General features: G+C 45.0%; 1 protein-coding gene and 1 long non-coding RNA gene across 2 annotated transcripts in view; one reads left to right on the forward strand and one right to left on the reverse strand.

The window, feature by feature from the left end:
- Positions 1 to 26683, forward strand: part of LOC119971775 (doublecortin domain-containing protein 1-like) — a 695221-nt gene that overhangs the window by 155879 nt on the left and 512659 nt on the right. The window contains exons 6-7 of the mRNA XM_038807879.1: positions 20211 to 20416; positions 24215 to 24308. Of these exons, the coding sequence (XP_038663807.1) occupies positions 20211 to 20416; positions 24215 to 24308 (300 nt within the window). The remainder of the gene's footprint in view (positions 1 to 20210; positions 20417 to 24214; positions 24309 to 26683) is intronic.
- The window catches only part of LOC119971776, a 37657-nt gene continuing 31360 nt past the window's right edge, over positions 20387 to 26683 (reverse strand). Inside the window, exon 3 of the long non-coding RNA XR_005461910.1 lies at positions 20387 to 20518. This is a non-coding gene — a long non-coding RNA (uncharacterized LOC119971776). The remainder of the gene's footprint in view (positions 20519 to 26683) is intronic.

Below are 26683 nucleotides of genomic sequence, written 5' to 3' on the forward strand. Positions count from 1 at the left end.
GTCATGGGAGCCGCCATCTTAGATGCCACCTTCCTCGCCGCCGCCACGTGCGATCCACGGGGGCGGCCATCTTGGACGCCATCTTCTTCATCACCCGCCACGTGCGATCATCTTGGCCATCAACTGAAGTTCACCTCCGACTACGACCTCAGCGGACAGTCATCACGGGGCCACTCCAGCACTGCTGATCGAGCCGCCGATTACCCGCAACACAACGCAGTCACGTTGGACCAGTCGCGTCCGAAGCTCCTCCAGAGCTCGATGATGTCCTTTCAAATCAACAGGACACCGTGCCTCTTCGACTCCGGGAGCACCGAGAGCTTCGTACATCCTGACCTGGTAAGACGCTGTTCGCTCCCTATCTTCCCTGCACGGCAAACTATCTCCCTCGCTCGGGCTCGCACTCGGTCCACATACAAGAGCGCACCGCCGCGACCCTAACGATTCAGGGCGCCAGCTACTCTAATTTCCAGCTGTACGTACTCCCCGACCTCTGCTCCGCACTCTTACTTGGGCTCAATTTCTAATGTAATCTCAAGAGCCTTACACTCAGCTTCGGCGGACCCCTACCTCCACTTACTATTTGCAGTTTAGCGACCTTAAAAATCGACCACCCTCCGCTCTTCGCTAACCTGAAGGCTAACTGTAAACCAGTAGCCACTCGCAGCAGGCGGTACAGCCTGCAGGATAGAGTATTCATCAGAGCCAAAGTCCAGCGGCTTCTACGTGAGGGAGTCATAGAGGCCAGTAACAGCCCCTGGAGAGCTCAGGTGATGGTCGTCAAGACCGGGGAAAAGTTCCGGATGGTGGTTGATTATAGCCAAACAATTAACCGGTTCACGGACTTCGATGCGTAACCCCTCCCCAGAATTGCAGACATGGTCAATCAGATCGCCCAGTAACGCATATTCTCCGCGGTGGATCTGAAGTCTGCGTACCACTAGCTCCCAATCCACACGGAGGACCGCCACTACACGGCGTTCGAGGCAGATGGCCGCCTCTTCCATTTCCTCCGGTCCCCTTTGGCGTCACGAATGGGATCTCGGTGTTTCAACGGGCAATGGACCGAATGGTGGACCAGTACGGGCTGCGGGCCACGTTTCCGTACTTGGACAATGTCACCATCTGCGGCCATGACCAGCAGGACCACAACGCTAACCTCTACCGATTTCTCCAAACTGCCCAGAAACTCAATCTCACCAACAATAAGGAGGAATGCGCTTTCCGCACTACCAGACTAGCCATCTTTGGCTATGTCGTGGAAAACGGAGTCCTGGGCCCCGACCCGGACCGTATGTGCCCCCTCTTACAACTCCCCCTCCCTCATTGTCCCAGGGCCCTCAAGAGGTGCCTGGGATTCTTCTCTTATTACGCCCAGTGGGTCCCCCAGTATGCGGACAAAGCCCGCCCACTATTTAAGACCACACTCTTCCCACTGTCAGCTGAGGCCCATCGGGCCTTCAACTGCATTAAGGAGGACATTGCCAAAGTTGCCATGCGGGTGGTGGATGAATCCGTCTCCTTTCAAGTGGAGAACGACGCCTCAGTGGTCGCTCTCACCACCACTCTGAATCAGGCATGGAGACCAGTAGCCTTCCTCTCCCGAACCCTCTCCGCTTCGGAACTTCGACACTCCTCAGTCGAGAAAGAAGCTCAAGCTATTCTGGAAGCTGTACGGCACTGGAGGCACTACCTCGCAGGTCGGAGGTTCACCCTCATCACCGACCAAAGATCGGTTGCCTTCATGTTCGACAACTCGCAAAGGGGCAAAATAAAAAATGATAAAATCTTGCGGTGGAGGATCGAACTCTCCACGATATCATATATCGACTGGGGAATCTCAACGAGCCCCCAGATGCCCTGTCCCACGGCACATGTGCCAGCGCGCAAATCGACCGCCTGAAGACTAACCACAATGACCTCTGCCACCCGGGGGTCACCCTGGCTCGCCCACTATGTCAAAGCCCGAAATCTGCCTTTCTCCACCGAGGAGGTAAAAGCCATCACCAGGGATTGCCCGATCTGTGTGGAGTGCAAACCGCACTTCTATAGACCAGACAAGGCCCACCTGGTAAAGGCTTCCCTGCCCTTTGAACGCCTGAGCATCGATTTTAAAGGGCCACTCACCTCGATCAATCGAAATGTGCACTTTCTCAACGGGATCGACGAATTCTCCCGCTTCTCCTTTGCTATCCCATGCCTCGTTATGACCTCCCACACAGTCATCAGAGCCCTGCACAGTGTCTTCACCCTGTTTGGCTTCCCCAGCTACGTACACAGCGACAGAGGTTCGTCCTTCATGAACGGCGAGCTGCGTCAGTACCTGCTCGACAAGGGCATTGCCTCGAGAAGGACTACCAGCTATAACCCCAGGGGGAACGGGCAGGTGGAGAGGGAGAACGCGACGGTCTGGAAGACCGTCCTACTGACCCTTCGGTCCAGGGATCTCCTGACCTCCCACTGGCAGGAGGTCCTCCCCGACGCGCTCCATGCAATTAGGTCCCTCCTATGTACCGCCACCAACCAGACCCCTCACGAACGATTATTTGTTTTCCCTAGGGGCACTACCACGGGGGCTTCGCTCCCATCCTGGTTGAGGACACCGGGCCCAGTTCTCCTCCGGAAGCACGTCCGGACACACAAAACGGACCCGCTAGTTGAGAGAGTGCTACTGCTTCACTCGAACCCCCACTAAGCCTTCATTGAATACCCTGACGGCCTGTCAGAACACCGTTTCCCTCCGGGACCTGGCGCCTGCAGGATCCTCCACTACAACCAGCACCGCCAAGGTACCCCTCACACTACACCCCACCCAACCCCCCACGCACTGCGCCTCCGCGCCTATAGGTTCCCTGCCCACACTCTGCGCCCCCGCGCCTATAGGTTTCCTGTGCCCTCCTTCGCCCGTCGCACCGGTCAGGAATGAAGCTCGGACCGAAACAGCCCCTGGAGTCCACCCTCATACCCACACCGACCACCCGAAGAGGCTGCAACCCCGGTGCTCCGCCGATCCCAAAGGATGACTCGGCCACCGGACCGGCTCAACCTGTAGACCCGTCAGCCCCGCCTGACTTGATTTTTTTTACAGGGGGTGAATGTGGTGAATTCATACTCTATTGTAATTCACACTGTATTGTAATCTATAGCATTATGTCCTTGTGGGCTCTGTCTTTGAGCCATTGCGCGGCTCTGCCCATAGGAGAGATGAGGAGCTTGTACAGGGCTCCATCCTTGGCTCCGCCCATGGCTCCACCCACGGCCCCTCCCACTACCAGAAGTATAAAGTGCTGCAGCCGTGTGAGCCTGCCCTCAGTTCTTCTGTTCACAGGCAGGCTCAGTTGTAAGACTATTAAAACCACAGTTTACTTCCAATCGTGTTCCGAGTGAATTGATGGTCACATCACACCTACTGGCTCAGACACAGGAAGCAGTACCTGTCAATTCCTGCAAAAGAGAAAAACAGTCAGCTGGGTTTAAATCCCCTCAGATCTTTAATTTGCAAGCTATTCATTAATTTCACTTTGATGTTGAATTTACTAGGTTGTAATTGACAACTTTCACAATCCCCAGCTGTCAACATTGTTGCATTCATTGTTTGAGTAACTCTGAAGTGCTCTAACTGCAATGCTTATAAACATCAAGCTCTGATTGACAGCTTGTGGACCATTTCAAACAGAATTATGTGCTTTCCAATCACCTCCATTCAAGGTTGAGTGATTTTGAAGTGGTCAGCTAGAAATTGACAGCACAGGGAGGCCTCTTTATTTAAAGAGTCCCTGGTGGAGGCCCGGTTGGTGTTCAGTGGGGGTGGGGTGGGCATATCTTGCATTTTGCAGGGGGAGGAATGGAATTTGGGGGCCACTCCCTTAAAGAGTTTCCCCTTTGACCCATCATGTTAGGGCCACATTTATCAGGACCAGTAGTCTCGCCCACATGATTCCTGGCCCAGAGGACTGGAGAATTAAACAGGCCCGCCGAATATGGTGCCCAGCCCGCAAAGAGGATGCAAATGGGTCTTATTGTAACTCCCATACCTTTTTTGTCACACACTGGATTCTCCACCTCATCGGTAATGCCAATGGTGCGAGGTGGAGAATTTCACCCATTGAGCTTATTGGGTTAAACGTCTCATTACTCAAAGCATTTGTGGGAACCATACACATCAGGCGGTGAATAGGTAGCAAGCTATATGAATACTACGTGTACCAACTGTGGTGAAGAGCATTTACTTGCGTCTCCACAATTCTAATCACAGAGTCATACTGTTAAAAATATTCTGCCAAGGGTTATTGAAAGGTGCAAACTCTCTGTTTAGCATTAGCAGGCATAAAATGCTGGTGTTCCTTTACATTCCACTATATTATGAGATATGATCAAAATTTTAAATGTGGCTATTTTAAACTTTGAAACACTGCTGCGTGAATTAATTCACTGTCTGACAGACACAGTGGAAGTCTCTCAGGGAGCCAATAGGGTGCATTTTAATGGGATATGCTTGCGGCTTATGGAAACACACCCACTCAGGATTGTTTTTGAAAATGATTAATATCCATTTACCTTAACTGGGGAATAGATTCTAAAATACACTGACAACATCCTTTGCCTCACACATACAATCCAGTGCAGACAAAATGGGCTGACTGGCTTCTTTCTGTGTGGCAAACTTTTTAGTTTTACAATCCTAAGTAGTTTATGATTTGCTATCATCAAGCATTTCTTCTCCTCAAGGATTAATTTTACTTTGCAAATGACACTCTGTAGCCTCCTTACATGTTACAATATAAATGTATGTTAAATTAGATCCACTCATCTAATTGTGATATGTTGGCTGAAATACAATTTGTTACCATAGAGTTTCGAGGATGAATGCTGCAGAGAAAGTCTAGGCTTAATAATCCTTGTATTGCGACAGCTACTGCAAGTGTTCCAGCTGCACTTTCTCTTTTAGTAGGCTAAACTGGGAGGACAGACTTTATGCTTTGTTTGTGTTTCTTTTGGCTGTATTTCATGGCGACATGCACTGCTGTTCTTTCAGCACCAAAATGTTGGCACGCAATGCTGAAATTTCATACCAACTCTTGCTGGATCAGCAAGCTTAACCCACAGAAATCTGGTGCTCTGTTATTGCTTTTGACTGATAATCAATCTTGGTGCTGCTCGACAGTTGTCGCTGGGACACAGACTAGAGCAGGTGGCAGATGGGATTGTCACCAGAGAACAGAGATAGTAGGTATACTAAGGCATAACATAATGTGCAGTGTTCCCACAACTTTAGGAGGACATGTTGAGAAGAGAGTTGCAAACATGATATAGAGGAACACTGTAAACAATGTGACTTGTATAAATTTAATCAATATTCTAAAATGCCAAATGGAAAATACGTGAATACCTGTTTAATGACAGGCTTAATGACCTGCGATAAAAAGAGAGTGAAATATTTCTAATCAATAAGCAAAACTACAGAAAATTATTTACAACAAGAGAATTATCCCTTTACATATGTAAAATGTACAATGTAAGTGATACAAAAAAAAATGCAAACAATGGATTCTATGCTTACATTGCTTCATTTTACTGGAAAGTGCTGTCATGACCATATCTGCGACTTCAATTATTTAAACAGATATTTCTGAGTATTGTAACATATTATAATACCACTTTATAGAGATGTTTAATAAAGGGCAGTGTGGGATGGTCTTCCCAAATGAGATGCTACGGGAGTATAGTTCATTGACTTAGACCCAATTGTGCTGACATTACAGGTAGCTAACATTAGCCAGGACAGCTGCTAAAAGTACTTCTTGCACTTAACTACCTGATTCAGTTTTATGTAGAGTAAGAAGTCTGACAACACCAATTTAAAGTCCAACATGTTTGTTTCGAATCACTAGCTTTTGGGTACTGTTCCTTCTTCAGTTTTATGCACCAGTGATATTCGGCTCCCCATCCTGTGACCCTAATGTACTTTTCCTCAACATAGTAGTTTGTATAATTAAGTATAACATGTTAGAAATATCGTAATAAATTCTCTAGCCCCATAAACAGATGTCTTACTTCTGATGGAGTCCTCAGTGTGTTGACCCCTAGGAACTAATTTTCTGCAACTTGCACCGCTGTTGGAGAGCTTCTTCCACTGAGAAATCAGAAAATGGGGGTATGTTTCCCAAAATTCTCCACCCATTAAAATGATCTGTGCTCTTGGCAAGTGGGGCTCTCTCTGGGGTGCACACATTTACAACATTGTACCAATAGTGCATAATCATCATTTCTGCATCTGCAGTCATTGTTATTGATACAGCGGTTTCTGTTTTGCTGGGAATTATGGGACAAGTATGCAACCAGCAGGCTCATTACAGCATGAAACAGATCAAAGCTGATCACAGTTTCGGTCATTATCCAGCCAAACAGTGTTATGTTACAGTGTTTTATTCACTGTAAAATGTGCAAGGAGAGTTTCAAAACTCTGAATATTGGAATAATTAGATTCACAAGCTGTAAATAATAATGGACGCGATCTACCCGAATGGGGCCAGAGTCATGTAGTGAGCAAGATTAGCTGGGTGTTTCCTGGCCCTCAGATCGCCGAGAAATGCCCCGCTATCTAACGCCCACCCGGATAGAAAAAAGGGCCTCAGCAGGAAACTCCCCGACGAGGCCCCCCCTTAGCTCTGTTTCCTGCCTTGAGGCGTTCCGCTCATCAGAATTCCTCAATGCAGCGAGAGAGCAAATTGCATCTTAATCTCTCACACCACCTCCAAACCCACGATAAGAACCCCAGGCCCCACACCAACACCTCCCATGCAGGGTTTCCCCTGACTGATCACCACCACCCAATAAATACTAGCTTGGCAATGCCAACCTGCCAGTGCTCCATCCCACTGGCAGTGTCACCTGAGTACCTTGGCAATGCCAGGCTAGCACCCAGTTGACACCAGCCATACCAGGGTGCCACCCTGCCCAGAGGTCAAGTACCTGGGGGCCTCCAATCCCCTAGGAGACCCCAAGAGTTCCATTCCATCTGGTCCCCATTTGTGGAGACCAGCACTGAACAGCACTCACCCACAATCTCCAAGATTAAGGGAGTTTGATCCCACGCCTTGGATAGATCTCAGGCATGCATAGTACAATTAAACTAGCTAATTCTCTCTAATATGCAGATTTGACCGAAAGTAATCCTGCCCATTGACATCTTGCGAAATCGTGTTAGATCAGGGGTGGGCAAACTACGGCCCGCGGGCCGCATGCGGCCCGCCAAAGGTATTTCTGCGGCCCACCAAGTCATTAAAAAAAAAAAAAAAAAATTTTTTTTTAAAAAAAATTTTTTTTTTTTTTTTTTTTTAAATTTTTTTTTAAAGGTTAATGGGTGGGGGGGCTGTTGGGTTACTTACTGGTATAGGGTGGATACGTTGACTTGAGCAGGGTGATCATTGCTCGGCACAACGTCGAGGGCCGAAGGGCCTGTTCTGTGCTGTACTGTTCTATGTTCTATATGAGGCGCCCACAATCATAACCGGGTGAAGTAATTATTTTACTTAATATACTATGCGGCCCTTTGTGAATTGTGAATTTCTGAATGCGGCCCTTGCACGGAAAAGTTTGCCCACCCCTGTGTTAGATCTTGCGAGATGGCGATCGGAGTAGATCCTGGAAGTGGGATCTCTCGGAATCTACCCTAATGTCTCAGTCAGTTTCCAGTTTTGATTGGGTATAAGATAACAACTCTTGGGGGACCCTGATTTTAAAATAAATTCTGCTTTAACCACTGGAAAAGGAGGATTGGGAAGAATTAACCCACAATGCTCATGGACACCTCCTAGTGGTTCATTTTAGAACCACATTGGCAGAACTCCAGGTCAGTCTTTTGACCAAGAAGGATACTTGGAATAGCTTGGGACAAAAAGAGTCCCATTATAGGTTTGTTGTAGTTTGAGAACTGGTGAAAAGGAGATTTTGGACACATACCAGAGTGTTTCTTCATGCAAAAAGTGGTCCACATTTGGATGACCTTGGTGGAGTCAAAATAAATATATTAGAGTCTATAGATTGATGATGTGATTCGGGATAGTGGAGAAAGGAACATTCGGCGGGATTCTCTGTTCCTGAGACTATGGGCGGAATTCTCCGCTCCCGGGAAAAATCGGGAGGGCCGTCGTGAACTCAGCTGAGTTTCACGACGGCCTCGGAGGCCGCTCCTTGCCCCCTATTCTCTCCTCCCGGCGGGGCTAGGAGCGGCGCTCCGTAACTCTCGGCCGCGGGGGTGTAGCGGCAAGAATGACGCAGCCGGCGCGCCCAATGACGTCAGCCGCTCCAACCGGCGCATGCACGGCTGACGTCATGACGCTGACGGCACGAACCCGCGCATGCGCAGTGGCCGTCTTTCCCCTCAGCCGCCCCGTAAGACATGGCGGCTTGATATAGCGGGGCGGCGGAGGGGAAATAGTGCGTCCGATTTGGACGCCGGCCCGACGATCGGTGGGCACCGATCGTGGGCCTGTCCCCTCCCGAGCACAGTCGTGGTGCTCTTGCCCAGATCAGCCGCCTAGAAGACCCAAACGGGCATCTGGCGCCCGTTTCACGACGGCAGCGACCAGGTGTGTCTGCCGCCATCGTGAAACGGTCGTGAACGGCAGGCCACTCGGCCCATCCGGGTCGGAGAATCGCTGTTCGCCGTGAAAAACGGCAAGCGGCGATTCTTCCGATCAGGGGGGTGGGGGGAATCGCGGGGGGCACCAGGGGGGTGTAAAAAATGTCGGGGGGGGCCCTCCCGCGATTCTCCCAGGCCGTGTGGGGAGCGGAGAATTCCGCCCCATGTGTTGACACCGGGGCAGGATCCATGGATTTCCATGACAGTAAAACTTGATCGCACTTGGATCGATTCAGTGACTGTTAAGTGTCAAGCACCGGCGCCACGTGGAACACAATCGATTTCAATGAGAAATGATGCCAATTTCACCGTATTCTCGATTGACACTCAGGAGGCTGACAAGCTGCAGCTGCATGTACACACTTCACTCCCCATACACACTTACTCCAGCCAACAAGATGGCACTGGTTGGGCTGGAGTACACCCATACAGCTGATTGGCCGGCTGGGGCCGGAGGGCACCTAGGGGTGTGGCCTGGGGGAGGGGATCCATATGACTCATGGCCCTAAGTTCACAGTGGGCAGTCAGCAGCGTGTGCAGCTACATGGCTGCCTTGCCGGCTGCGGCAATGATGTTCCATTTCCGTCCACCCCAACCGCACAGCCCATCTCCTGACCACCACCTGCTACTCGCTCTGGTACTGGCAGAAGCCTTCCGGCCAGCGGCATGACTGTTAGCAAATTATAGCGATGTTGGACACTTTCTGTCCCCCTCCCTCTCCCTCAGCAGCCATGGGCCAGTTTCACGATTTTTAAAAGCACAAGTGAACCTCGCTGCCGGGAATTCGCTCCAGTGGAGGTGGAGAATCGCGGAGGCCCCGGAAAATACTGGGTCAGACCCACTAATGAGATGCAAACGGTATTCATTGTATGTGCGGAGTGGAATGCATTGGTGCCGCTGTGGAGGTACTGGAGAATTGCAATTTGGGGTGAAACCCGCCACGATTTCGGCTTCAAAACCGATCCTCTGCCCAACCGTGTTTCCCGATTCCGGCGTCAGCCGATGGCGTCAGCCGACTAAGAATCCCACCCCCCATTTTCTTTATTCTGAATAGATGAACTAAGATGGGCTGAATGATTTCCTTCATTTTTCCATCTTGTGATCTTGCGATATAATGGCAAAGAACACCACAGTATTCAAATTTATAAGTATGTCAAGGATTTTTTGGTTGGGCACAAATTGAGCCTGTTCAGAAAGGAAGCTGTTGATCATTCACCTGATTGTCACAAACTCTCTTTCTAGAGTGGTTGATTCCATTATTCTGACACTCATAATGGGAGGAAGCATCATGGGGAGAACATGTTGGAAACTGAAGGGCATACAGCTTCTGTCCAATAACTTTACCAAACAAGCAATCACAGGCCCTATTATAATTATTCAAGACAGTCAAACTGTGGATAAGATATATGCCTCATGAAAATATTGTTGCCCATGAGTTTGCAACAAAGAGATTTGGCAGTTTAAGGATGGTTACTTGTTTACAAAGATCACTTAACTCAAGTGCAACTGGAGTTCAGACAGAATACTATATGCTGGTTATCTACTGGATTGCGTGACATGTCCGACTTAATAACTGGTTACCCGACTATTTCAAAATAAATGCATTGTGCAGCGAAATGAATAGGTAGAAATGTTTCTCTTGCATTCAGAAGGTACAGCTAATGGTTGTATGAAATAGAGACTTATCTAAGACGCAACTTGATAAACCAGTTGGTGCAAACATCAAGCTCTAAGTGCCATCTGTAGGACGTTTTAGCAGTGATTACGTTGGCCAATTTTTACTGATGAAAAAACAGGAAGGATCATGGAATCCCTACAGTGCAGAAGCAGGTAATTCGGCCCATCGAGTCTGCACCAACCCTCCCAAAGAGCACCCTGCCTCTGCCCAATTGCCCACCCTATCCTTGTAACCCCACCTAACCTTTGGACACTAAGGGGCAATTTAGCATAGCCAATCCACCCAACTTGCACATCTTTGGACTGTGGGAGGAAACCGGAGCACCCGGAGGAAACTGACACAGACAAGGGAAGAATATGCAAACTCCACACAGTCACCTGAGATCAGAATCATCCTGGGACCCTGGCGCTGTGAGGCAGCAGTGCTAACCACTGTGCCACTCCATCCCACTACCTCTGACAGGCAAAGCGAGGATGGTTCACTGAACATTACATCCAAATTACCTACCTGGGAACAAAATGTTAACTTGATTGAGTTCAGAGCATTCTTATATTTGAATAATAAGTTTGTGAGTTCAAGCACCCCACCCTTGCCCCTCCAGGGATCAAGCACATAATCGAAGCTGGCATGTCAGTGCAACATTAGTGAGTGTTGCATAATTGTTTGCTGAAATGTAAATCAAAGGTCTCGCCTGAGCGTTCAAGTGGATGCCAAAGGCCCCGTGCCACTTTTCGAAGATCTCTCCTGTTGCAGTGACTAACATTCCTCCTTCAGCACAGTGGGTTAGCCCTGCTGCTTCACGACGCCGAGGTCCCAGGTTCGATCCCGGCTCTGGGTCACTGTCCGTGTGGAGTTTGTGCATTGTCCCCGTGTTTGCGTGGGTTTCACCCCTCAACCCAAAGATGTGCAGGTTAGGCGGATTGGCCACGCTAAATTGCCCTTAATTGGAAAAATTAATTGGGTACTCTAAATTTATTTAAAAAAACATTCCTCTTTCAAATACCAGCAGCAAACCAAATGATAGTCAATCATCTTGAGTTCTGTAGACAATGTGCTTTGCTGGGAATAAATTGGTTGCCCATGAAACAAGCATGACTGCGCAACAAAGTAAAGCTAATTAGCTGTGATATCCTGAAAGGATGCTATATGAATGAAAGTCTGTTATTTTTTAATTCCATAACAGCATCATTGTAAAATATACTTTTTGGCAGTTATCAAAAGGCATCCAGTACACAGAAGGATTTTTTTGTTTTGTTTATAAATTTAGAGTAGCCAATTACTTTTCTCTGGTATAGAGGGCATTAGCAATGAGGAGAGGTTGAATAAACTTAGTTTGTTCTCACTGGAACAAAGGAGGTTGAGGGGCGACTTGATAGAGGTCTACAAAATTATGAGGGGCATTGACAGAGTGGATAGTCAGAGACCTTTTCCCAGGGTAGAGGGGTCAATTACTAGGGGGCATAGGTTTAAGGTGCGAGGGGCAAGGTTTAGAGGAGATGTACGAGGCAAGTTTTTTATACAGAGGGTAGTGGGTGCCTGGAACTCGCTGCCGGAGGAGGTGGTGGAAGCAGGGACAATAGTGACGTTTAAGGGGCATCTTGACAAATACATGAATAGAATGGGAATAGAGGGATATAGACCCCAGAAGTGTCGAAGATTTTAGTTTAGACGGGCAGCATGGTCGGCGCAGGCTTGGAGAGCCGAAGAGCCTGTTCCTGCGATGTACTTTTCTTGTTCTTTTGTTCTTTATTCTTTTCCAATTAAGGGGCAATTTAGCGTGGCCAATCCACCTAACCAGCACATCTTTGGGTTGTGGGGGTGAAACCCACGCAGACATGGGGAGAATGTGCAAACTCCACACAGACAGTGACCCGGGGCTGGGATTCAAACCCGGGTCCTCAGCGCTGCAGCCCCAGTGCTAACCATTGCGCCACATGCTGCCCAGCACTCAGAAGGATTAATCTGCCCTGTTTCATCCCTCTGATTTAATTCATAGTTGAAAATATTTTTTGATTCATATTCATGAAACCAATCTACACTCTACATATATTTAGGTGTCTTATTTTACACATGGAGCTTTTCTTTTTATTTAAATGTAAGAATTTAATCATTTCATTATGACCGTGTCCTATGTTTGTTTCTTGGTACAGAAGTGCAATACTCCATCAGTGTGTTGACACTAAGGCGATAAACATTTACGGGTGTTCGAATAACATACTTCTTTTAGTTGTTTGAATGAAAATGTTAACCTTTTGCTTAAATGTATTAGAGTCTGTGCTAAAGTAGCGGACAGAGTAATTTCACCATTAAGTGTTTGCTAATATCCCCAGTCATAATTTCTCAGCTAATTTTCCTACTCAAGCATTTGATACCTCGCAAAATGATGATTCTCTCAAACCATACTGATTTTCACTGATCAGTAAGTTGAAAATGTCACATACAGGCCATCAAACTGATTGATCTTCCACTCATCATAATACTTGATGTTTGTTTGAAAAATGAGTTAGTGCCCCAGTGAAATTTTGAATTCAAATATTCATTCAGGGAGTTTTTATTATTTATATCTCTACAAATTCATTCAGATCACAGATTTTAAATGATGAGGGAGTGCAGCTGCCAAGGAAAAAAAAATTCAGATTACGTATTGTTTATTAATTATAAATAAATTTCATCTGTACTTTGTCCTCTACAACTGCCATTAACGCTGCATTGCCTTGTCATTTGTAATATCCTTTAAGGTAGAAGATGTTTAAAGGATATATTCGCGCTAGTGAGATTGAACTTCTCAAATATTCAATTCATGCTGAGATGATCTGACGTGACACGTTCTGATTGACAGAATATGTGTGAGCTGTGTATAATAGAATGCGTGATTGCTGTAGGTGTATGTGTCAGAAAAATGATGGATTCAAATCAGCTTAATTGCTGTCTAATTTGGTAATAGAAGGCACCAGATACGATTTCAGGTAACAAGTTAACACATCTACCTTTAGGCATCCAGGAACCTGTATGTCCTGTCAATTTCAGTATCTCAGAACGTGCAGAAATCCATCAGTTTAATGAACCTGAACTTCTCAGTAATATCACAAATGTTCTCCAGAATGTTTGCTAATTTCCATATAACATGACTGCCAAAACAGGAGATTTAACTATACAGTAAAATTCTGTTCTGTGTAATGGGTTGGGCTAGACATAGCAAAGTTGGGTCAAATTGAACTTGTATCGAAGAGGAATGGACATGTTGTGACTGACTTTAAGGACAGGTTTGGGCAATGGTTATTGCAAATATGTGGCCATTCTCTGATGTGCATGCTATTAGGTCTAAATATATTTTTAAACTGCGGTACAAACTTAATACTTGACTTTATTTATTGTATGTTACAGGTGCAGATGTTGGATAAGGCCCCAATATTAATGTGGAGTAACTCCGGTGATGTAGGTAGCAGCTTAGTGGACAGGAAAGCCAGAAGAATGGGTGTCCCACAGGTTTTGTGATCTGCCATTTTAGGAATACAATTGTCAGCCTTAGTGAGGGAGCTCACAGGAGGGATACTGAGATTGAGGCTCAGGCGAGATTCATCATTGGGGGGTCCAGAAGGTCAGTTGTTGAAGTATGAAACTGGAGCCAATCTGCCAAACGTAGTCTTACATTTATTTGCATTTGAAAACATTGCAACAATCAAATTAAAATATAATTCCTGAGGGTGATAATGTACCCCAGCCCCCACGGCACCCACCGGTTGCAAAGGTCTGCAGCACACCGCTGACAACTCTCTTTGTACTTTTTCAAATAAAATAATAATCAATAACTTAAACCTTGGTGATACACTACTAAAACACAATGTCAAAAGGAAACTTAACTGAATCAAAATGTCATTCACGGGGTGATGATGCACCCAGCCCCCACAGCCCCACTGGTTGTGGAAGGCCTGCAGTGCACCGGTGATGTCTCTCTTTATATGTACTCAAGTAAATTAATGCCCACCAGCTGTATATACTTAAAGATAGTTGCTTTACAACTAACAGGGACATCAATGGAGGATATAGGGTGTGTGAGAAGATTTCAGGCGGCCACAAAAGAATTTGGAGGGGGAGAGGCCACGGGGAAGAGGTGGTGATGTCTGGAGGAAATGCAGACAGAGGGAGGAGTTTATAGGCAGTGAAGGACATCAGAAGGGCTTCAGATTGCAGAAAGGGTGTCTGATTGCTGAGGAGATGAACAAGATAGCTTGTTTAAGACAAAAGCAAACTATTGCGGGTGCTGGAATCTGAAACAAAAACAGAAAATGCTGGAAAATCTCAGCTGGACTAACAGCGTCTGTGGAGAGAGAGAAAAACTCTAATGTTTCTCATCTGGATGACTTCCTCAGAGTTTACCTTGATGGGGGTGAAACACTCCTATTCCTCCTGACCTACAAGCAGTGCTGGAAAGGAGTTCTGTCAAGCAGTTCTCAACTCCCTTCATCTTCTGGATTTCCTGAGCTTGGGAAAATCCAGCTGACCAGTATTAAAGCTGGACAAGTTGCACACAGCCTCAATAAATATTTAAATAAGGGATCTGCCTTTAAACAGCCAAATGGTCACCCATCCCAGTCAAGGGCATGTTTGAGGCAGGTTGTGTTAAAGTTTGAAACTTTTAAAATTTGAGGTTCCCACTTGACCTAAACAAATCCCTTTCTGGGGTTAAAATTACCACAAAAGCATCAGTTTCACTCAGCAGGTCATACTCTCATTTCTAAGATTGAAGGAGGTGGGTTTAAACCTCAATACAGGCTTGGGAATGTAATCACAACTTCAGTCCAAAGATGTGCAGGTTAGGTGGCTTGGTCATGCTAAATTGCCCTTAGTGTCCAAAAAGGTTGGGTTGGGTTGGGTGGGGTTACTGGGTTACGGGGATAGGGTAGGGGTATGGGATTAGGAAGGGTGATCTTTCCAGGGACCGGTGCAGACTTGATGGGCCAAATTGCCTCCCTCTGCACTGTAAATTCTATGAATTCTATGAAAAGCTACCACTGCACTATTACAGAAGCTCAGAGGTTCGGCACATTGCAAAGCTGCCTGTGCCTAATGGGGTCAGTGGCAGAATCTTGAAAGATTGGGCTTTTGACCTTATACTCGTGGGGCTGAAGCATGTTTGGAATTGTTGTCCCATTTGTGATAGGCATTTGATTACTTGTTAAGGCAAACTTAGATAGAGAAACAGCACCATGCACCATGTTTCCACTTAGCAATGGCACAGCCAAAACAAATGCCACTCCCATTTTAGAATGTGTAACTGCTCAGAGAATATTGCACAGAAGTCGAATAATGAATGTGTAAAATAAAGTGAAAATGTATTGCCGTACCAAACTTTTGGACATTTTAACTGGGCAGCATGGTAGCATTCTGGATAGCACAATCGCTTTACAGCTCCAGGGTCCCAGGTTCGATTCCCGGCTTGGGTCACTGTCTGTGCGGAGTCTGCACGTTCTTCCTGTGTGTGCGTGGGTTTCCTCCGGGTGCTCCGGTTTCCTCCCACAGTCCAAAGATGTGCAGGTTAGGTGGATTGGCCATGATAAATTGCCCTTAGTGTCCATAATTGCCCTTAGTGTTGGGTGGGGTTACTAGGTTATGGGGATAGGGTGGAGGTGTTGACCTTGGGTAGGGTGCTCTTTCCAAGAGCCGGTGCAGACCCGATGGGCCGAATGGCCTCCTTCTGCACTGTAAATTCTATGAAACCATGAAATGAAACTGCCTGATGTAATTTTTAATTTTACTGTGCAGTCATGATTCTGATCATTTCTGATTTTCATGTCAGTATTCCATTTTTTTGAGATGACTCAGACCGTCATTCACACCAACAAGTGTCCATCCCATATTAAATGTCTTACATATTTGTGTTTTATTCTTGTTCAACGACTTGGGTGTGGCAAAACTTTGTGCCATGCCCAGGTATAATTTGAATCAGTTAACCTTCTACAAAGCATCTAGCTTCACTTGGTTTGACAGCTATTAGTCCATACAGCAGTAAACGCTTTACCCCACGAATGTTGATGGAAATAATAATGTGTCAAGAACCTAACTACCCAACAGGCATAGAGCTCAGTCAAATGTTGATGTTGAGAACTGAATGTGAGTGGAACTCACCTTTGGCAGCGGCACAAACTGGCCAATAGTGAAATGGCAACTCATTTACATGCCACTCGATTTGTCACCATTGCGGTATCGAGAAACATGGTGGCAATTTAAAGCACAACAAGGCCCACAAAATAGCAATGAGATCAAATGCCTCTGTAAATTGTTCCAGTGATGTTGGTTGAAATATATATTTCAGCCAAGGTACCTGGCAGAACTTACGCACTTCCAAATAATACTGTGGAAACATTTACATTCATCTCAGAGGGTTTCAGTTTACTTTCATCTGAAAGTTGGCACCTCCGAAGGTACAGCATTCTCACTGTCCTGCACTGGGAATGTTAGCCTGGATCATGTGCTCAGGTCTCAGACGTGGGAATGTTACCATTGGGCCAAGGGTGATATCTAAACATAGATATCAATGTACTTACTTTAATTGCCTTTCCAAGATGTAAGAATTCTTTAAAGTTAAGGTGGGTTAAATGTTGAGGACAGATGAAACCTGCAGATTGCTGTGGCCCAACAACAGCTGATGCATGGGTCCGCAAGTCATACGCATGAATAGTTTTTCACTTTTTCACTGTATTGCAGTATGTAGCCTTCGGGCACAATCTGCCAGCTGCACCGTGCCTCCGTTTGGGTGAATGGGGGCGCGGCCAGTAGATACCGGGAAATCCCTCTTCCATCTACCCGGCTCGCCATGTCTCGTGGGATCTAACAGGATCTCACAAGATGTCACGATATGACTCCCGCTCATTGTGGGCGGAATCAGTATTTGGCAAATCTGCATATTAAAATGAGGCAGCTAGTCTCACTCTAATATGCACTCGCCTGATCTACCAAGGCCCTGGAATCTAACCCCTTCACCTTGAAGACCTTAGGCGAGCACTGTTCAGTACTGGTTGCCACAAAATGGGACCAGACGGAACCGTACTTGGGGGTTCTCCATGGGATCAGAGGCCCCCAGAGTGCCAGGCTGGCATTTTGCCTGTGTTGGGGATCGGGCCGATGGGTGCCTTTCCTGTGTGTGGGGGGACTGATGGCCCCATTATAGATGAGTTGGAAGGGTCCAGGGGTCGTTTTGGTGGTGGTTGAGAGATTGGGATGCCTTTTGACCAGTGAGCGGAACTCCTCTGTGCAGGAAAAGGGACTAAGCACGGCCTTGCCGGGGTGTTCTCTGCTGAGGCCCAAGATTGCAACAAAATCCTATTAGATAGCGTGGTCTTTCTCGGCACTGAGTGCCTGGAAACACCAGGCTAAATGTGCTCAATACGGGACTCTGTTGCAATTCAGTTAGATCGCGCCACTCATCTCAATTGAGTGAAGAAGTACCGAGGAAGAGTCTGAAATCTGTTTGCCTGCACAGCTCAAAGGGTCTGTGCAGACATGGGAAGACGGGAAATGATACCAAATTAATCCATAAAGGTGTAGCCAATCACTCTGAGTACCTGACAAAGATCATCGAGTTCTACCTATCACTCAGCCTTACCTGTTCAGTTTGGGGAAAAATATTCAGCCTGTGTCACCTTGCTAAAAGAGCCACAAAGAAGCAAAACATTCATAATCATAATGCTCTGACTTGCAGTCAGCCAATCATAATGTTGCATTTGTAACAATCCTGGAGAATGAAAGAGGAAACATGAATGGTGAAAATTCGGCAAAGGACGAGAGTCCAAGACAGAATTGGGAGAAAAAGTTGTATCAATACTTCTGACCATTCCATCCTCAGTATTGAATTTATCAATAGTGCTTGCTACTGATAAATGCAATTCAGTATGCTATACGTTGTTTGCTCTTTTTCATTACCAATTTTCTTTCCTTTCCTCCTCCTTAAGGGCATTTAACCTTGAAGCGATTTGTTTCTGCGAGCCTTGCACACCTTATTATGCCTCAAGGCATATGCCTGAATAATAACCATTGCGTGTGGGCAGGCTATTTCACCTGAGCAGTGACTGACAAGGCTTATGCTGTTCTCACCATAGAGTCGTACACGCACATTCAATAGGAGGCACTAGAGAGTAAACTGGAGCAGTAACCCTGCGTGGTTTAACTCTTCGTAAACCAGGGCTATTACAGTCAAAGCAGAACTTGAGGACCAGAGGACCAGAGAGTTCTGGAGGTAATGGTGGTTGTAGGTGGGGGGAGTGTGTGAGGGGGGGGGGGGGGGGGGGGGGGGGAGCAGCATAGAGATTGCACACTGCAGTAAAAAGCATTCTTTGTCTTCATTCTTTAAACCTTCAAAATTAATTGAATTGATACATAAGGGGCAAGGTTGAAATAGTTAAAAAAAACTCAGCAGTTCTTTGGAGATTTAAAGATAAATTTAGTTTTCTGACCGTACTTTGCAATTTATTATCCTGACACATGCAATGAATCTTTTACTGGGTAAAGTTGCCAGACTAACGTCTTAGCTGTGACTCATCTTTTAGTCCCATGATATTTAGTGACATGCGGAGCAGCAGATAATTATACCAATTCCCCTCATGTCACAGTCAATGATATAATCTCAGCATTACAGCACATGGATGAAAATCAACTTTATTAACTAGTGAAGAGTATTGGGCAAATTTTACGTAGCTCTACTCTCAGTAAGGGAGTATTTTTTTTGACAATGTTGCCCAATGCTGCTGCTCCACTCCCAGTGGGCAGTATCGTACTTATGTGACCTATCTACAACTTGGTCCATGTCCAATGTGGTTCCTCAGTGGGGAGTTTATGTTATGTGATCTATCTACAACCTTGCTCCTGTCCAATCAGGTTCCTCATCCAGGGGGGAGGTTATTGTTATGTGACCATCTATGACCTGTACTGTTGTCCAGTGCTGCTCTACTCCTGGTGGGGAGCATATTGTTGTGTGACCTGTCTATGACCTGTGCTCCCATCCAGTGCTACTCTGGTCTCGGTAAGCATTATAATGTTATGTGACCTGTTTACGATCTGTGTTTGTGTCCAATGAGGCATCAGGCTTCGCAAAATTAACTTTTAGGTTTTATTATATTACGCTCAACCGTGCTGAGGAATTAGGCCCCAGAATAGAGGTTTAATTTTGGTTGCACACCTTTTTCTTGTTATTTTTGTAGGATAATATTTCCATACCTATCTTAATAACTGAAGGAGCTGATAGTTGGTTAAATGGTTTTGACACCATGGGGTAGAAATTAATGTCGGGTGATGCACAGAATTGATCGAGACGTAAGTGATATCGCGTGCTGTGCATAATGGACAACAAATTTGATACTGCCCATTTGTTCATTGGTTGAAACAAATTTCTTATCCCTCTACTTTTACCGAATTGGGTGATCTTTATCCACAATGAACTCAGTTTAACTTATCATATAGATGAAGGTAGGGTTAGACATTTCAAATGAGATTAGAGAACGTCATCGCAACTTTATTTATCTCATTAATATATGGAGGCAAAATATCTATATTCTCCGGCAAAATAAAAGCACGGTAAAAGCAATATTGTAGATCCATTACTGAATGATCCACTGATTAGTCGGGGAGACATGCTAAGGTGAATTTTAATTATGACTAAATTGTGATATTACTCTTCCATACCCTGAACATCTGTTCCCTTCAGGAACAATGATTTATGCCCACTATCAGCATGGCCAGCTTGCTACAGCTTATGTCATGCTTAGTGGGAAGTGATAGAGATTTTAAAGGTATGTGCAGCAAAGTGGAGTCAGGCCAATATATGTTAAAGTGATAAGGCAGACGGGGGCACTGGATTAGATGGAGCCAAATGTTAACTTTAGCTTTTTTTAACAGACCACATATTATTGACCAAGAGAGTGAGTTGGACAATGAAAGGAGTAGTGCTGCCTATTGACAAGAAACGTGGCAAGACAAAGCCCGTTCTCTCGAAGCGTCTGAAGAAGCTCACTGAAAACACCCTTGTCAGAATCCTGGTTTTTAAGAATGGTGCCGGACAGGATGGGTATGAGATCACTACATCACTAGAGGAAAAACAACAGGTAAAGGATAAGTCATCTGTTCTTTTCTCAATAACCATCTTCTTTCTGCTTTCCTGCAGAGTGCCAGTTTCCATCCAGAAGTGCAGCTGGAAGTTCTAGTAACTGAAAAAAAAACAGCAAATATTTTTTAACGGTGTAATTTATCATTTGGAAAGAAAACATTTTTTCTGAATTAGAAGTTTAAAAAAAGCAGCTATAATTATGTTAACATGCTACTTTTTAAACTGGGAAGGCTATTTAGAATATTGAATAGCCCAGATAATTTTGATGTTTATAATTGGTGCGGGAAAAGTTTTTGTGCATGCCTGGTGGATGAAACCATGAAACAATGTAAATCATTTTTTGACAGGATGTTCCATGCAAATGCCAATTTTGGAAATATCATATTGTATCTCCACTTTGTTTGAATATTCTAGTGGTTTCACAGACACTACCATTACTTATCTTGTATCTTTATTCTAACTTTATGAAAAATACATGTCTGCATCTTATTATCTTATTATGTATAAGGCATTAAGAAGGAACATTATTGCTAGATTTTACAGGTCCTTTGGCACTAACAAGGTGATGAATTAATGTCATATTTCTGAATAATATTTTTTAATGTGAAGTAATAACACCGATAAACAAACTGGAAATGGACAGAATATGCATAAACCCCCAGCTGGAAAGGTACCAGTGCCTCACACAAATCATGTAGTTTGTTTGGATCTTAAGACAAAATTATGTTTGTACTATTACAATCACGCAGCACAGTGGCTAGCAAAAGTGCAGGGACCCGGGTTCGATTCCCGGCTTGGGTCATTGTCTGTGTGGAGTCTACACGCTCTCCCCATGTCTGCGTGGGTTTCCTCTGGGTGCTCCAGTTTCCTCCCACAAGTCCTGAAAAACATGCTTGTTAGGTGAATTGGACATTCTGAATTCTCCCTCAGTGTACCCGAACAGGTACTGTAGTGTGGCGACTAGGGGATTTTCACAGTAACTTCATTGCAGTGTTAATGTAAGTCTACTTGTGGCACTGATAAAGATTAATACTATCACCAAAATTATTATAAAAAGAACAGAGTAGTGAGATAAAGTACACAAGGACTAGGTTGAGTAATTTTTAAAAAGGTTTTGCAACCCAGAGAAATAAAAACCTGCAATAAATTCAGTCGCATGTCTAAATACGTAGGCAGGTTTAAGGAAAAAACACATGGGTAAATTTACTTAACCTAAGGCAGATTTATAGTGGAGGTTTGGAAACACTACTGAAGCAAACAAGGTGACAAGGGAAGATCCAGCAATCCAAACATGCCTCTGTGAAAATCTTCAGATAGGTTAGCATAAGTATATTTGTGTAAAATGCATTTCCTTTCAGCAAAAATATTGTATTCAACATGGGAGCTCAGCACTTCATTGTTTCTCCCTCATAAACTCTGGTGAATGTGAGTAATAGAACATACAGTGCAGAAGGAGGCCATTTGGCCCATCAAGTCTGCACCAACCCACTTAAGCCCTCAATTCCACCCTATCCCCGTAACCCAATAACCCCATCTAATCTTTTTGGACACTAAGGGCAATTCAGCATGTCCAATCCACCTAACCTGCACGTTTTTGGATTGTGGGAGGAAACCGGAGCACCAGGAGTAAACCCACGCAGACACGGGAAGAACCTGCAGATTCCGCACAGACAGTGACCCAGTGGGGAATCGAACCTGGGACCCTGGCGCTGTGAAGCCACAGTGCTAACCACTGTGCTACCATGCTGCCCAATAGTTTGCTTATGATATTTTTTCCAGATTCCGATCAATTTAGTGTACTAATTTTAACAAGGAAGTGAAAAAGTGGCAGGAAAGCTTTGAGAAGTCTCACTATTTACCCTGCTTCTTAGTCACTAATCAGATTTAACACTGCTTGTACCTTAGCGGCAGTATTCAATCTCAACACTGAGGAATGTGTTTGATACAAGGACACCGAAATAAGGGTAAAAAAAACAGGAAACATAAGAAGGTGTGCAGAATTCTAGGTCTAAAGATTCAAACTCAACCTTGAATGTCTTTGTCGTGGGTATACTTCAAGGCCTAAAAAAATCCTAGGCAGGATTCTCTGTTGGCTGGTTCCTCTGCTTGGCCGGCAGTGCACTCACGCCCGTGGATTTCCCGACGGCGTGGGGGTGGCCACAGTGGGAAACTCAATTGGATGGAGAATCCCACCACTTAGACAATTATTTGTTGTTTTATTCCTGGAATCTTTGAGGTGTAGGTTTAAGACCATAGACCGTGAGACGAAGGAGCAGAAGTAAGCCACTCGGCCCATCAAGTCTGTTTCGCAATTCAATGAGATCTCTTAACATGGCAACGGACTTTAAAAGATCATGAGAAGGTTTTTAATGGAGGGGCTTTTATCCTTGATATTTAAAATAGCTGCCCCAATTTGAATAGTTTAAAAAAAACATCTTTATGCATAGTACCAAGAAAGACTTTGGCCATGGTGATACTGTGGTAGCATGTGAATGTTTTAGTATGCATGTATAAAATCTGTTGCTGTTTTAACAGACGTGTTTATGATAACTAAGTTAAAGCCTCTTTTAACATAGCAGACAAAATAATTACTGTTAAACGTACTAAGGAGATGTACACCGATATTTATATTGCCTATAATTTGAAGGACACCTTTAATACTGTTTCTGCTTTAGAATTTGTTAAGTTTGTCGACATTTATTTATTTTTTAATCTGGAAAGGCACTTTCTTGCTACAATTTGATTTATTATTCGTACTTAATTAACAAAATTTTTGACAATATGTGAAGCAGAAAAGCAGGATAGATTGGCTAAAGGCAGGCTAACGAACTGGAACTGGGTGGGGTGCAGGCAGAGTTGCTGCAATGTTTTTAAATATAAATTTAGAGTACCCAATTCTTTTTTTCCAAGGAAGGGAACATTTAGCGTGGCCAATCCACCTACCCTGCACATCTTTGGGTTGGGGGGGTGAGACCCAAACAGACACAGGGAGAATGTGCAAACTCCACACGGACAGTGACCCAAGGCCAGGATCAAACCTGGGTCCTCAGCACCGTAGGTAGCAGTGTTAACCACTGTGTCACTGTGCTGCCCCCTATTAAGGAGACATTAAGGCACGTTACTCACCCCTAGCCCCCACAGTGAAAGTTGCTGGGCTAGATACTTGGCATCCTCTTGCCGCTGGTCACTTCAGGGCCTTAAATGGTCCATGGGACGTTGGGTCTCCCAATGCCTCTCCTGCCACTTGCAGCAGGGGCAAGACTGGACAGGTAGCTAGTGGGCATGGCATCCATGGCATTTTACAGAATTCCAGTCTGCTAACTAACCCCTGGGTGGGGGGGTTGGGGGAGCAGAAAATCCCTTAATTTTTCCAGAACCATTCGAGTATCTGGGGATCAATTATATCTTGGGTGATACTCCAAAATGAGCAATAGCAAATTGTCTGCCTATTTTCACCACACCAGATTTTTTCACTACACCCAGGCCGGGTGTAAAAGATGTTGCAGATTCAATATTGTCCATTTGCTCTCTCAACGCTGACAAAGATCAATTTCACTTGCCGTCCCGATTAATGAATATGTGATTTTAGATTTCTCTCCCACTCTACCTAATGATCCATACTTGAGCGAGAGAGCACTCCCCCAAAGAAGATCAAACAGTGTTATCAAATATCCCTGTAATGCTCAATCCTGCTTCTTAACACATTTTCAAGAAATTATTTTCTTCTCTTCTTCTATCGTTGAACGAGCAATATTTAAATAACTTCTTTCGCGTTTCTATTTATTTCCATTTACAGTTTCTGGATCAATGTACTCAAAAAATCAAATTAGCATCACCAGCAAGGCGCCTGTATGACTGGCAGGGTGGTCGAATTCGAGACCTAAGAACAGGTATGCCTTTACACTGGAAAGTACCAACGTTATTGTACCAGGGAAGTTGCCAAATCTTGATGCATCCTTAAAGATATCCTGAGAGACCCCTGTTTCAGAATGCATGGGTTGAATATGTATAGCATTGGGGTAATTGTGAGAGGTCCCAGGGTCCAATTGCAACATTATGTGTTGAATGTGGCTTGAAGAATGTGGGCTGTAGTGTCCTAACCTCACATTCAATCTGCCTCTATATTGAGTACAATTCCACACTTCCAGCTGAGCCGAATGGTTTTGGCCCTTATTAGTTTACAATGGAATGGATTTAGAATGATTTCACTGATGTTTTCGCTGATCTTTGAAGGTAAAGCTGATATTTAAGAAGTCACATTTAAGTAAGTATTTTGAACACTAAGAACCAAAATTAATAAAATAATTTTTGAGACGTTTTAAACATAAACTAATCTTGAAGTTGCATTGTTTGTGATAGCACAATCCCAAAATAGAGTCTGTTTTGTTTCTCAACTCACTTTGATAAAAACAAATCACAAACACATTAACTCATCTTCCTCATAGATATTAGTCACATTTATCAAAGCTCATGCACCCCCCGTGTCCATTGTGTAAATTTTTCTCACACATACAAATTAAGCAACAAACGTTTATTTGCAATCATTGAAAGAATAATGGGAAAATAATGATGATAAAATAATAAAATATCACTCTTTAAGTATTACTGTTTAAATAGAATTGTCAATAGATAAAGTTGTAGCAAATCCCAGCCTTCAAGGCTGGAACCCAGAAATGATTGCAGGCAATATCAGTGAATAAATATGGCATTCCTTTGGCTTCTATTTTAACAGCGACTTTAAATTATTTGGAATAATTGGGTTGTGCCTGTATTGTCGTAGCAGAGGAATGCTTTGGTATGTGTTCAATGTTCAATCCCAAAAACCATAATTCCCTGAAAGTGTGAGAGTAACTGGATGAACCATAAAACAGGCTAATAGAGTTTTAGGTTTGATAAATTGGGGCACAGAGCCTAAGAAGTGAGGACAAATGCATCCAAACCATTGGTTAGGCCACATTAAAGCCTCAGCAAGTGCATAGTGCAGGCTCAACAAGATGATTAATTGGATGGGAAATTCTTATAAGGAAGAAAGTCTTAACATATCCAAGAACTACTTTCAATTTAATGGAAAAGACTCAGGATATTTAATAAAGATTTTAAGAACTTTTATAGAATTAATAAGGAAAGAGCAATTCCTCTAGTTGAAACGGTAGTGTGCAGTTACCGGTTTGAAATTAAGGTTGGAATTTTCCGGCTGTTCCTGCTGGCAGGGTCTTCCGCGTGCAATGGGAAACCCCATTGACAGCGTTGGGAGCAGAAATCCCACCGTCGGCCAATCACAGGCCACATCTGCCGGCGTGAAACACGTGGGTGCCTGCAAAATCCCGCGTTTGGAGATATCACGAAGAGTGTCAGGAGAGAGATTAGGAGATACTTATTTATATGGATGTTTATTGGTACATAGAATTTTTGCGAAGGGAACAATGATAATGGGCACAATTCTCTATAAAGATTTCTAAGTGTCTTAGCGAGAGGGAACTACTGCGAGCTTCCCGGTGCTTTGCCCAGTGAAGCTTGCAATGCAATTCAACGTTAATTGGTCCACTTAATGGGGTCCCATTGGCTTCTCGCCACAAATGAAGGCTCGCCAACCGATTCACCATCACTGCGCTCGCCAGCCCCTTGCTAACAAGGTCGAGCAACACTTGCTCTGCCAACCCTAGCCAGCTTGCAATAATGGCACCCAGGAGACTGGCCCCAAGATTCAGGGATGCAGATCTAGGAAGGATCCTAGACACAGTGCATGTGCTGCCGACAAGTGTGCCGGGACCCTCCGGCCCCAGAGCCCCAAGAGGAGCCTGCCAGGGCATTGAAGACCACAGGATGAGGTGAGCAGCTGGCTGCCTCCACCTCAGATGTATATCATGGGGACACACCTCGATGTAGCAGTAGGGCTAGGAAGACAAAGCACACTGACGATCACTCAGGGCACCGGGAGAGGGAGTGAGGGGTTAGGTAGGAGGTGAGGGGTGCTGAAGGAGGGAGGGAATGGCACCATCAGAGAGTGGGGGAATGTTAAACACAATAAACACCCAAGTGCACAACCAGTATGATGCCTCTGTCACTTTCTTCTGCTATGTGGGCCAACCTCTGAACCCTTGGCCCATCTCTCCAGGCATCCCCCTCTGCATAACACTCACCCACCATCCGGCCCTAAACATGTCCCCGGAGTTGTGTTTATCCATTGATGTTGGCTGCTACGTGTGTGGTGTTGCCTCCTGAAATGTTCAGGCACAATGTCCAGGCATGACGGTTTGATTGGGAT

This window comes from Scyliorhinus canicula, chromosome 9, assembly GCF_902713615.1.
Source record: "Scyliorhinus canicula chromosome 9, sScyCan1.1, whole genome shotgun sequence".
In the NCBI taxonomy this organism is placed as follows: domain Eukaryota; kingdom Metazoa; phylum Chordata; class Chondrichthyes; order Carcharhiniformes; family Scyliorhinidae; genus Scyliorhinus; species Scyliorhinus canicula.